Below are 13,178 nucleotides of genomic sequence, written 5' to 3'. Positions count from 1 at the left end.
CCGCTGTTTGGATATAACTATGGATTATTTTGAACCAAACCAACATTTGTTATTGAAGTAGAAGTCCTGGGAGTGCATTCTGACGAAGACAGCAAAGGTAATAACATTTTTCTTATAGTAAATCTGACTTTGATGAGTGCTAAACTTGCTGGGTGTCTAAATAGCTAGCCCTGTGATGCCGGGCTATCTACTGAGAATATTGCAAAATGTGCTTTCACCGAAAAGCTATTTTAAAATCGGACATATCGAGTGCATAGAGTTCTGTATCTATAATTCTTAAAATAATTGTTAGGTTTTTGTGAACGTTTATCGTGAGTAATTTAGTAAATTCACCGGCAGTGTTCGGTGGGAATGCTAGTCACATGCTAGTTACATGCTAATGTAAAAAGCTGTTTTTTGATATAAATATGAACTTGATTGAACAAAACATGCATGTATTGTATGACATAATGTCCTAGGGTTGTCATCTGATGAAGATCATCAAAGGTTAGTGCTGCATTTAGCTGTGGTTTGGGTTTATGTGACATTATATGCTAGCTTAAAAAATGGGTGTCTGATTATTTCTGGCTGGGTACTCTGCTGACATAATCTAATGTTTTGCTTTCGTTGTAAAGCCTTTTTGAAATCGGACAGTGTGGTTAGATTAACCAGAGTCTTATCTTTAAAATGGTGTAAAATAGTAATATGTTTGAAAAATTGAAGTTTTTGCATTTTTGAGGAATTTGAATAACGCGCCACGGGGTTACACTGGCTGTTGAGTAGGTGGGACACAAGCGTCATTTTTCAATATTCTGAGTACATAGCTCAGCCATCACGGTGAGCTCAGAATTAGTATTAGAAATATTCTCTTACCTTTGCTGATCTTCATCAGAATGCACTCCCATGACTGCTACTTCCACAAGAAATGTTGTTTTTGTTTGAAATAATCCATATTTATGTACAAATACCTCCGTTTTGTTCGTGCGTACAGATCACTTATCCAAAGGCATAACGCGCAAGTGCGGAACCAGAGACGAAAAGTCAAAATGTTCCATTACCGTACTTAGAAGCATGTCAAACGCTGTTTAAAATCAATCTTTATGGTATTTTTAACGTAAAACTGCGATAATATTCCAACTGGACAATAGCATATTCATTCAAGAAGAAAAAGAAGGAACGGTGTGACTGCGCATATCCAATCCCTTTGTTGCCAGGCAGTCCACTCAGAAACTGAGCTCCTATTATCTGCCCAGTGACAGGAGAATGCTCAAACCACTTTCTGAAGGCTGTTGGCAGCCAATGGAAGCCTTAGGAAGTGCAACGTCACCCCACAGACACGGATGCCAACGCTCTCAATGGAAAGCTACTCTTCCGTGTTTTGGATAGAACTGTTCCTGTTACCCTGCGTCTCTGGAAATCACCAGGGAAAGATCTGTTTCCACGTAATCGACTATTTTCACTCACCTCTGGTTCTGGGTCATCGATGGTTAATGCTACACAATCTACAGATTGACTGGTCCAATGGAAGGTTAACTACTTGGAGTACATTTTGTTACTCCAATTGTCTACATGCTGCCCTTCCGCCTGCCTTGTCTGCCCCCCAGTCCATTCCAGAACCCTCAGACCTGTCTTCTGTTCCTCCAGAATATCACGGTCTAGCTCCTGTATTCAGTAAGCACCAGACCCCATCTCTGCCGCCTCATCGGCCGTACGACTGTACTATGGAGCTTCAGCCTGGAGCTCCTCTCCCTAGTAGCAGGTTGCATAACCTCTCTCGCCCCGAGCAAGAGGCCATGGAAGAATATATCCAGGACATATCAGGCCTTCTTCCTCTCTGATGGGAGCTGGCTTTTTCTTTGTCAAGAAAAGGATGGGTCACTGAGGCCATGCATAGACTTCCGTTTGTTGAATAGTATCACTGTCAGGAACAGTACCCCTTGCCACTCAAGCTGCTTTTGCCCCCCTCCATGGTGCCACAGTGTTTGCCCCCCTCCATGGTGCCACAGTGTTTACTAAACTTGACCATCGGAATGCCTACCACCTTGTCTGTATCAGAGAAGGGGACGAGTGGAAAACGGCATTCAACACACCACTTGGACATTTTGAGTATTTGGTCATGCCTTTTGGTCTCACTAACGCCCCTGCTGTTTTTCAGAGCCTGGTTAATGATGTCATTGGGCTATTTGTTTTTGTCTGTGGATTACCTTATTTTTTCAAAGGACCTTGAGGCTCACAAGCAACACGTTCTCCAAAGGCTGTTGGATAATAAGCTATTTGTTAAGTCAGAGAAATGTGAGTTTCATGATTCCTCTGTCCTTCTTGGGTTACATTATTGCTCAAAGACCGATACGAATGGACCCTGCCAAGGTTAGGGCAGTCACAGAGTGGCCTGTGCCCGCGAATCTGAAGCAGTTACAGCGTTTCCTGGGGTTTGCCAATTTTTATAGACGCTTCATCAATGACTACAGTTGTTTGGCAGCTCCTCTCACCTCCACTCAATTCCCCTGAGGCAGAGCCAGCATTCAGGGAACTCCTGCACTGCTTCACTTCTGCTCCAATCCTTACCAGCCAGACCCAGAACTCCAGTTCATCCTCGATGTGGACGCTTCCCACACCAGGGTAGGTGCAGTCCTGTCTCAACGATCTCCCTCGGCTCAGAAGCTCCATCCTTGTGCCTTCTTGTCCCACAAGCTCTCACCTGCAGAGAGTAATTGAGGTATAGGTAACCGGGAACTCCTGGCCATTAAGCTGGCTCTTGAGGAGTGGCGTCACTGGTGAACTTCTCTAGGGTAGGGGGCAGTATTTTGACATCCAGATGAAAGGCGTGCCCAAATTAAACTGCCTGCTACTCAGGCTCAGAAGGTAGGATATGCATGTTATTAGTAGATGTGGATAGAAAACACTGAAATTTCTAGAACTGTTTGAATGATGTCTGTGAGTATAACAGAACTCATATGCTAGGCAAAAACCTGAGAAAAATCCAACAGCTTTTTCTACCATTTTTGAGAGAAATGGGAGATTCAATATAGGCCGATTTAGTTTTTTATATTTTCTGGGTCAAGGTTTGGCTTTTTCAAGAGGCTTTATTACTGCCACTTTTAATGAGTTTGGTACACATCCGGTGGATAGAGAGCAGTTTATTATGTTCAACATAGGAGGGCCAAGCACAGGAAGCAGCTCTTTCAGTAGTTTAGTTGGAATAGAGTCCAGTATGCAGCTTGAAGTTTTAGAGGCCATGATTATTTTCATCAATGTGTCAAGAGATATAGTACTAAAACACTTTAGTGTCTCCCTTGATTCTAGGTCCTGGCAGAGTTGTGCAGACTCAGGACAACTGAGCTTTGGAGGAATACGCAGATTTAAAGAGGGGTCCGTAATTTGCTTTCTAATGATAATCTTTTTGTCAAAGAAGCTCATGAATTTATCACTGCTGAAGTGAAAGCCATCCTCTCTTGGGGAATGTTGCTTTTTAGTTAGCTTTGTGACAGTATCAAAAAATAATTTTTGTTTGTTCTTATTTTCCTCAATTAACTTGGAAAAATAGGATGATCAAGCAGCATTGAGGGCTCTTCGATACTGCACGGTACTGTCTTTCCAAGCTAGTCGGAAGACTTCAAGTTTGGTGTGGCGCCATTTCCGTTCCAATTTTCTGGAAGCTTGCTTCAGAGCTCGGGTAACTTCTGTATACCAGGGAGCTAGTTTCTTATGACAAATGTTTTTAGTTTTTAGGGGTGCGACTGCATCTAGGGTATTGCGCAAGTTTAAATTGAGTTCCTCAGTTGGGAGGTTAACCGATTATTGTACTCTGATGTCCTTGGGTAGGCGGAGGGAGTCTGGAAGGGCATCTAGGAATCTTTGGGTTGTCTGAGAATTTATAGCACAACTTTTGATGATCCTTGGTTGGGGTCTGAGCAGATAATTTGTTGCGATTGCAAACGTAATCAAATGGTGGTCCGATAATCCAGGATTATGAGGAAAAACATTAAGATCCACAACATTTATTCCATGGGACAAAACTAGGTCCAGAGTATGACTATGGCAGTGAGTAGGTCCGGAGACATGTTGGACAAAACCCACTGATTCGATGATGGCTCCAAAAGCATTTTGGAGTGGTTCTGTGGACATTTCCATGTGAATATTAAAGTCATCAAAAATGTGAATATTACTACAAGGTCTGATAGGAATTCAGGGAACTCCGTGAGGAACGCTGTATATGGCCCAGGAGGCCTGTAAACAGTAGCTATAAAAAGTGATTGAGTAGGCTGCATAAGAGTTCATGACTAGAAGCTCAAAAGACAAACAATTATTTTTTTTATAATTTGAAATTTGCTATAAAAAATGTTAGCAACACCTCCATCTTTGCGGGATGCGTGGGGGATATGGTCACTATTGTAAACAGGAGGTGAGGCCTCATTTAACACAGTAAATTCATCAGGCTTAAGCCATGTTTCAGTCAGGCCAATCACATCAAGATTATGATCAGTGATTAGTTCATTGACTGTAACTGCCTTGGAAGTGAGGGATCTAACATTAAGTAGCCCTATTTTTAGATGTGAGGTATCACAATCTCTTTCAATAATGGCAGGAATGGAGGTCTTTATTCCAGAGAGATTGCTAAGGCGATCACCGCCATATTTAGTTTTGCCCAACCTAGGTCGAGGCACAGTCCCGGTCTCAATGGGGATAGCTGAGCTGACCACACTGACCGTGCTAGTGGCAGACTCCACTAAGCTGGCAGGCTGGCTACCAGCCTGCTGCCTGGACTGCACCCTATCTCATTGTGGAGCTAGGGTGTGTAGGCTGCCATTGTAAGTAGACCTACTGAATTTTCCATTAACAGGTGAAAAGCTGATCTTTAGATTTAAGTTTGGATTCTACCAATGTAAGTACGCCTACTGTAGTTTCCATTAATGTTGAAAAGTTAGTTGGTATTTACATTGAGGTCTGTAAGCAACCACTGTAAGTTGGCCTACTGCCGTTGCCATTAAGAGGTGAACATACAGTTGATCTTGACAATGAAGTGTGTGGCCTACCACTGTAAGTAGACCTACTGTAGTTACCATTAAAAGCTGAACAGACAGTTGATCTTTACATTGAAGTGTGTAGGCTAACAATGTAACTAGGTCTAGTGTAGTTTCTTGTAACAGGTGAACAGACAGTTGATCTGTACATTGAATTGTGTAGGCTGCCAAATTTAAGTAGACCTACTGTAGTTTCCATTAACGTTGAACAGTTAGTTGGTGTTTACGTTGAACTGTGTAGGTTACCAATGCAACAATACCTACTGTAGTTTCCACTAACAGGTGAACAGTTAGTTTATCTTTAAATTTGAGTGTGTATTCTACCAATGTAATTAGGACTACTGTAGTTTCCATTAACAAGGGAACAGACAGCTGATCTTTACATTGAATTTTGTAGTCTAAGTTTAAGTGGACCTACTGTAGTTTCCATTAACAGGTGAACATACAGTTGATATTTACATTGTAGTGTGTAGGCTACCACTGTAAGTAGACCTACTGAATTTTCCATGAACGGTGAACAGACAGTTGATCTTTACATTAAAGTGAATATTCTACCATTGTAAGTACGCCTACTGTAGTTTCCATTAATGTTTAAGAGTTAGTTGGTGTTTACATTGTAGTGTGTAGACCACCAAAGTAAGTAGACCTTTTGTAGTTTCTATTAACAGGTGAACAGACAGTTGATATTTACTTTGAAGTGTGTAGGCTAAAACTGTAAGTAGACCTACTGTAGTTTCCATTAACAGGTGACCAGACAGCTGATCTTTACATTGAGGTATGTAGGCTACCACAATAAGTAGACCTACTGTAGTTTCCATTAACAGATGTATATACATTTGATATTTACATTGAAGTGTGTAAGGCTAACTCTAAGTAGGTCTGCTGTAGTTTTTGTGAACAGGTGAACAGACAACTGATCTGTACATTGTAGTGTGTAGTCTACCATTGTAAGTAGACCAACTGTAGTTTCCATTAACAGGTGAACAGACAGCTGATCTTTACATTGAGGTATGTAGGCTACCTCTGTAAGGTGGCCTACTGTAGTTTCCATTAAGAGGTGAACAGACAGTCTATCTGTACATTGAATTTTGTAGTCTAACACATTTAAGTAGACCTACTGTAGTTTCCATTAACAGGTTTACAGACATTTGATCTTTACATGGAAGTGTGTAGAATAACACTGTAAGTAGGCCTACGGTATTTTCCGTTAACAGGTGAACCGTTAGTTGATCTTTACATTGAAGTGTGTATTCTGCCAATGTAAGTAGGACTACTGTAGTTTCCAATTCCAGGTGAACAGACAGTTGATCTTTACATTGAAGTGTGTAGACTACTACTGTAATTAGGCCTACTGTAGTTTCCATTAATAGGTGAACAGACGGTTGATGTTTTCATTGAAATGTGTAGACTACCACTGTAAGTAGGCCTACTGTAGTTTCCATTGACAGGTGAACAGACATTTGATCTTTAGATTGAAATGTGTATGCTACCACTAAGTAGGTCTACTGTAATTTCCATTTTTTTGTTTGAGTATACAATGTTTCAGAATTCGCAGGCAACGCAGGTTTGGGAAACCGTGAATGCAAAACATTATTGCATTCAAACAATCTCTTTACAGCTCCACAACAGAAACGTTGAGATACAGCAAATGTTAATACAAAAGAAAACATTGTGCCAACACCTCCTAAGACTTTTGATCAAGTTCGCCATGCATTGCTATTTCCTTTAGATACGGTCTTGGCCTAATTCCAATACTTCAAAACTATACAGCAAATAAGGGTGTCACGCCCTGACCCTAGTAAGATGTCATTTTCTATAGTAGAGTAGGTCAGGGCGTGACAGGGGGGGTGTTTTGGGTTTTTCTATGTTTTCTATTTCTATGTTTTAGTTCTAGTTTTTGTATTTCTATGTTGGGGTTGTTTGGGTTGATCTCCAATTGGAGGCAGCTGATCCTCGTTGCCTCTGATTGGAGATCATATTTAAGTAGGGGTTTTTCTTCCTGGGTTTTTGTGGGTAGTTTTCTGTATGTTTTCTGTATGTCACCTGACGGAACTGTTGTCGGTCGTTTTGTTAAAGTGTATTCATTAAAAAGTAAATATGAGCACTATACACGCTGCGCCTTAGTCCCCTTTAAACGACCCGCGTTACAAAGGGTGTTATTGACACCATAAAAGATGAACATTTTTCAGGCAGCGTTATATTGCTCGTTCACGCGTGCACAGTTTGTAATAACTGTTCATAATAAGGTGTATTACCATAACTGACCGACTGACCTCAGTTCATCTTTCAATCACCCACAATGAGGAGATGGCACGTGGGTATATTCTTCTATAAACCATTATTATGAAAGCTAGATGCCAATCGCCATATAAAGACCAAAGAAAAAAGCCTGGAAAGAGGAGAGATGACTTGAAACAATTCGGTTGACCTTTTTTGTGTGTGGATTAGTTGTCGGAGTAGAGGACCTTGTGCATTTCAGGTAAAATAACAACTCAACGTTTATATCCCAGGACAAATTAACTAGCAACAGAAAGCTAGCTAAATAGGTCAAATTAGCTAGCAACTGCAAGCTAGCTAGGTAAATTGCCATAAATGTTTAATGCTTTTCGACTTGTTCCCAAATTAATATAATTGGTTCAGAGTTTGTTTTGATATTTCAACCTGTGTGTCGTGAATGCGTTGGGTGTGGGGGGACAAAATCAATTTGCTCATGATGGCGCACGTGGACGTTTGGGCATGGTGTCCTGGAGCATCTCTATTGCTCACCCAAATGGCGCGATAGGAATATTTATCATGATGACGCTTTTGTTTTGTTGTGACCACAATATACCATCATGGATTAAACAACTTTTATATACAATAATATGAGGCTAGTTAGAATAACCAAACGTTGGGGAAATAATAGCCTGTAGCCTACTTGGAGTCAGTGATTGGCTAATTCATTCAGAATTTCGGTATATGATCATGTCTAATGCTGTAGGTTGGTGGGCTCAATTATTTTGTCTGTTCCTCTAACATCGTCATTGGAAAAATTATAGAGAATTGAGCCGGCTGGGTCATCGGGGCTAACACGGTGTTGGAAAGCTCTGGCTCCCATATTTGCCTAGGGTTGTTGTTCCACTCCACAAATCAATAGGTCGTTACACAGAGGTTAGATTCACACAGGGACTTACACTGATCATATGCCCTCCATGCACACGTTACTGTAGTAAAGTATATTAATTCATTCCAACGGGCACTGTTGAAAAGTGGCAATCTGTGCATAAAGCGCGTGCGTGAGTTCACGACCCGATGTTTCACAGACAACCACTGCTGTTACTATTGGAATCATATTTAATGATTATAACAACCAACGGCTGACTGACCATCCGCTCACAAAACAAACAACTAGGCTGAACGACTTTTGGAGCCCCTGATCGATCAGCTGTGTTGCCCACAATGCAGTGGTTCCAAAGTGGGCCATCCCATCATGTGAACTTGACTTGGGTTTGTTTACCAAGCAAAGTACAACAGGAAACCGTAGACTAGAGTTACGTACCTACTGACTCTGGATTTGCAATCCTTGTTTTTCGTGTATTTTCACAGTTTCACTTGACAGAGGAGCACCAGTTTCTACTGCTCTCCGGTTTGTGTGGTCTCCTGCTGAGTGAGACAGAATGAAGTTGGCAGTTGTTCTGCTGGCACTCACGCTGGCCTCTGCGTTTGCTGCTGAGGGTAAGATACAATTTTTTAAATTAATTAATGTCCATTACTCTACCTGTGTGCTGCCAAATGTTTACGTAATTCAGCTATTGGTAGTCTACTGCTTTTCATTTCTATGTTGTCTTATAGCTCCTCTGTCATGTTTGGATGTGCGTAATTAGTGTTCAGTTCCTTAGTGTGCTTGCTCAGTAACCATACTTCAAGCCCAGCTTCGTCTGTTCAAATAATATTTGTGGTCACACTAAGTTAAAGGCCTCAGTAACTACAGTTGAATACCTTTTATATAAAAACAACATATGTAGCTACTGTGTATGATGACCACTACCTTGGGCATTAATATAAGGGCATCTGTCAATGTCCCTTCAATCACTAGCCTACATTGCTGTATCAGAATGTTTCTCTAAGGTAACCACTGTTTTGGGGTCTTCCCTCCTGTGCAGAGTCGTGTGTGGGTCGCTGTCACAGCTTCAACCCCATGTCCAAGTGCCAGTGTGACTCCATGTGTCGCTACTACAGCAGCTGCTGCATGGACTTCAACAGTGCCTGCCCTAGGAAGAGTAAGAGAGATGCTCTGCTTCTCATGATATTATGGCTCCCTGGAAATTATGATCTTATGTATATCATATTTTTAAGGGATGTGTCTGAAATGGCACCCTATTTATTTTATAGAGCACTACTTTTGACTTCGGGCCCGCAGTCAAAAGTAGTGGACAATAAAGGGTAAAGGGTGCCATTTTGGACATAACCAGGACCAGGGTTAGTTTAAGGAAGTTTGATAAAGTAAAAAAATGCCACATAGAATCAAACCACTGTCCATATAAAGTTTCTAATATAAATCTGTGGCATTCTCTCCTCAGAGGACGGTGACACATTTGATGCCCCAGAGGACGATGTAGTGAACACCCCCATTACAGCAGTTAACACCAACCCTGGGACCATGGTTGACCCAGAGACCACAAACATTCCCCCAGTTATGAACACAACTGCTGTCCCCACCACCACCCTGGCCCCGACCACCACCATCCACACCCCCACCCCCCCCCCTGACCCCGAGGCAGTGCCCTGCAGCGGGAAGCCCTTCGACGCCTTTCTCCAGCTCAAGAACGGATCCATCTATGCCTTCAGAGGTGAGGAGGAATGTGTAAGGGCAAATACCAGAAAAGTTATTGATGCTATGGACTAGTGACCTGGGGATAATTCCAAAGCCTACAATCCAAAAAGAGCACGGTTGAAAATTGTCTGTGCTCCTAATTAGGTATAGGTATGATATGAATAGAACACATAACATTCAAAATGGCTCCTACATTGTAGCTGCAAGTCGCAAAACAATTACATTTTCATAAATGTCAAGGGAGCCTAAATAAAGCATAGCCACCTAACATTGAACCTGGTTGGTTAGCATCCAGCAGATTCATGCAGGGTAGTAACGACATGATTTGGTACTGTTCATTGTTGTTTAACTAGCTAACGTTAGCTGGCTGGCTTGTTAGCAAATGTTAAGTGTATGATCTTACACATTGTTTACATCAAATCAAATGTATTTATATAGCTCTTCTTACATCAGCTGATATCTCAAAGTGCTGTACAGAAACCCAGCCTAAAACCCCAAACAGCAAGCAATGCAGGTGTAGAAGCACAGTGGCTAGGAAAAAATCCCTAGAAAGGCCAAAACCTAGGAAGAAACCTAGAGAGGAAGCAGGCTATGAGGGGTGGCCAGTCCTCTTCTTGCTGTGCCGGGTGGAGATTATAACAGAACATGGCCAAGATGTTCAAATGTTCATAAATGACCAGCATGGTCAAATAATAATAATCACAGTAGTTGTCGAGAGTGCAACAAGTCAGCACCTCAAGAGTAAATGTCAGTTGGCTTTTCATAGCCGATCATTGAGAGTATCTCTACCGCTCCTGCTGTCTCAAGAGAGTTGAAAACAGCAGGTCTGGGACAGGTAGCACATCCGGTGAACAGGTCAGGGTTCCATAGCCGCAGGCAGAACAGTTGAAACTGGAGCAGCAGCACGGCCAGGTGGATTGGGGAGAGCAAGGATTCATCATGCCAGGTAGTCCTGAGGCATGGTCCTAGGGCACAGGTCCAGAGAGCGAGAGCGAGAGAGAAAATACTTAAATTCACACCGGATAAGACCGGAGAAATACTCCAGATATAATAGGCTGATCCTAGCCCCCCGACACAAACTACTGCAGCATAAATACTGGAGGCTGAGACAGGAGGGGTCAGGAGACACTGTGGCCCCATCCGATGACACCCCGGACAGGGCCAAACAGGCAGGATATAACCCCACCCACTTTGCCAAAGCACAGCCCCCACACCACTAGAGGAATACCTTCAACCACCAACTTACCATCCTGAGACATGCTGAGTATAGCCCACAAAGATCTCCGCCACGGCACAACCCAAGGGGGGGCGCAAACCCAGACAGGAAGACCACGTCAGTGACTCAACCCACTCAAGTGACGCACCCCTCCTAGGGACGTCATGGAAGAGCACCAGTAAGCCAGTGACTCAGCCCCGGTAATAGGGTTAGAGGCAGAGAATCCCAGTGGAGAGAGGGGAACCGGCCAGGCAGAGACAGCAAAGGCGGTTCGTTGCTCCAGTGCCTTTCTGATCACCTTCACACTCCTGGGCCAGACTACACTCAATCATCTGACCTACTGAAGAGATGATTCTTCAGTAAACATTAAAGGTTGAGACAGAGTCTGCGTCTCTCACATGGGTAGGCAGACCATTCCATAAAAATGGAGCTCTATAGTAGAAAGCTCTGCCTCCAGCTGTTTGCTTAGAAATTCTAGGGACAATTAGGAGGTCTGCGTCTTGTGACCGTAGCGTACGTGTAGGTATATACGGCAGGACCAAATCGGAAATATAGGTAGGAGCAAGCCCATGTAATGCTTTGAAGGTTAGCAGTAAAACCTTGAAATCAGCCCTTGCCTTAACAGGAAGCCAGTGTAGGGAGGCTAGCACTGGAGTAATATGATCAAATTTTTTGGTTCTAGTCAGGATTCTAGCAGCCGTATTTAGCACTAACTGAAGTTTATTTAGTGCTTTATCGGGTTGCCGGAAAGTTGAGCATTGCAGTAGTCTAACCTAGTAGTGACAAAAGCATGGATACATTTTTCTGCATCATTTTTGGACAGAAAGTTTCATATTTTTACAATGTTACGTAGATGGAAAAAAGCTGTCTTGAAACAGTCTTGATATGTTCGTCAAAAGAGAGATCAGGGTCCAGAGTAACGCCAAGGTCCTTAATAGTTTTATTTGAGATGACTGTACAACCATCAAGATTAATTGTCAGATTCAACAGAAGATCTCTTTGTTTCTTGGGACCTAGAACAAGCATCTCTGTTCTGTCCGAGTTTAAAAGTAGAAAGTTTGCAGCCATCCACTTCCTTATGTGTGAAACACAGACTTCTAGCTAGGGCAATTTTGGGGCTTCAACATGTTTCATTGAAATGTACAGCTGTGTGTCATCCACATAGCAGTGAAAGTTAACATTATGTTTTCGAATGACATCCCCAAGAGGTAAAATATATAGTGAAAACTATAGTGGTCCTAAAATGGAACCTTGAGGAACACCGAAATTTACAGTTGATTTGTCAGAGGACAAACCATTCACAGAGACAAACTGATATCTTTCTGACAGAAAAGATCTAAACCAGGCCAGAAATTGTCTGTGTAGACCAATTTGGGTTTCCAATCTCTCCAAAAGAATGTGGTGAAGCAGCACTAAGATCTGTTTTTTATCCGGCCGTGAAAATACTGCCCCCTATCCCAAACAGGTTAACTTCTTGCAGATTAGTGGGACGCTAGCAACAATTTCCGGTAAAATTGCAGAGCGCCAAAATCAAATTAAATTACTATAAATATTAACTTCTTTGGGATGGGGGCAGTATTTTCACGGCCGGATAAAAAAAATGTACCCGATTTAATCTGCTTACTACTCCTGCCCAGAAACTAGAATATGCATATAGTTAGTAGATTTGGATAGAAAACACCCTAACGTTTCTAAAACTGTTTGAATGGTGTCTGTGAGTATAACAGAACTCATATGGCAGGCCAAAACCTGAGAAGATTCCATGCAGGAAGTGCCCTGTCTGACAATTTGTTGTCCTTCTGTTGCACCTCTATGAACATTACAGCATCTGTGCTGTAACGTGACACTTTCTAAGGCTTCCATTGGCTCTCTAAAGCTGCCAGAAAGTGGAATGGGGTGTCTGCTGTCTCTGGGCAAAGTATAGGAGCAGAGTTTGTAGGTGGTCAGCCTGGGGACAGTGAGACTGGAGATGCACGGTCACGAGAACTCGCCATGTTTCTCTTTCTCTCTTTGAATGAATACAACGTTGCCCGGTTGATTTTAAACAGCGTTTGACATTAACCTCTATGGGCTAGGTGGGACGCTTGCGTCCCACCTACGTAACAGCCACTGGCAGCCTGTGGCGCGATTTTCAAAACGTTAAAAATCC

The 13,178-nt window shown here is 42.4% G+C and overlaps 1 protein-coding gene across 2 annotated transcripts in view; it reads left to right on the top strand.

Moving 5' to 3' along the window:
• The first annotated feature begins 8,493 nt into the window (after window positions 1-8,493).
• Window positions 8,494-13,178, top strand: part of vtnb (vitronectin b) — a 47,038-nt gene continuing 42,353 nt past the window's right edge. Inside the window, exons 1-4 of one of the 2 annotated variants that reach the window (XM_045716820.1) lie at window positions 8,495-8,714; window positions 9,143-9,261; window positions 9,392-9,396; window positions 9,564-9,829. In XM_045716820.1, coding sequence (XP_045572776.1) covers window positions 8,657-8,714; window positions 9,143-9,261; window positions 9,392-9,396; window positions 9,564-9,829 — 448 coding nt within the window. In that variant the 5' untranslated portion in view covers window positions 8,495-8,656. Of the gene's footprint in view, window positions 8,715-9,142; window positions 9,262-9,391; window positions 9,397-9,559; window positions 9,830-13,178 lie in introns of both variants that reach the window. The other variant, XM_014195781.2, reaches the window with a different exon arrangement.

Source organism: Salmo salar, chromosome ssa04, assembly GCF_905237065.1.
Source record: "Salmo salar chromosome ssa04, Ssal_v3.1, whole genome shotgun sequence".
Lineage (NCBI taxonomy): Eukaryota > Metazoa > Chordata > Actinopteri > Salmoniformes > Salmonidae > Salmo > Salmo salar.
Note: the sequence above shows the minus strand (reverse complement) of the source record. Positions and strands in the feature narration are given on the sequence as shown.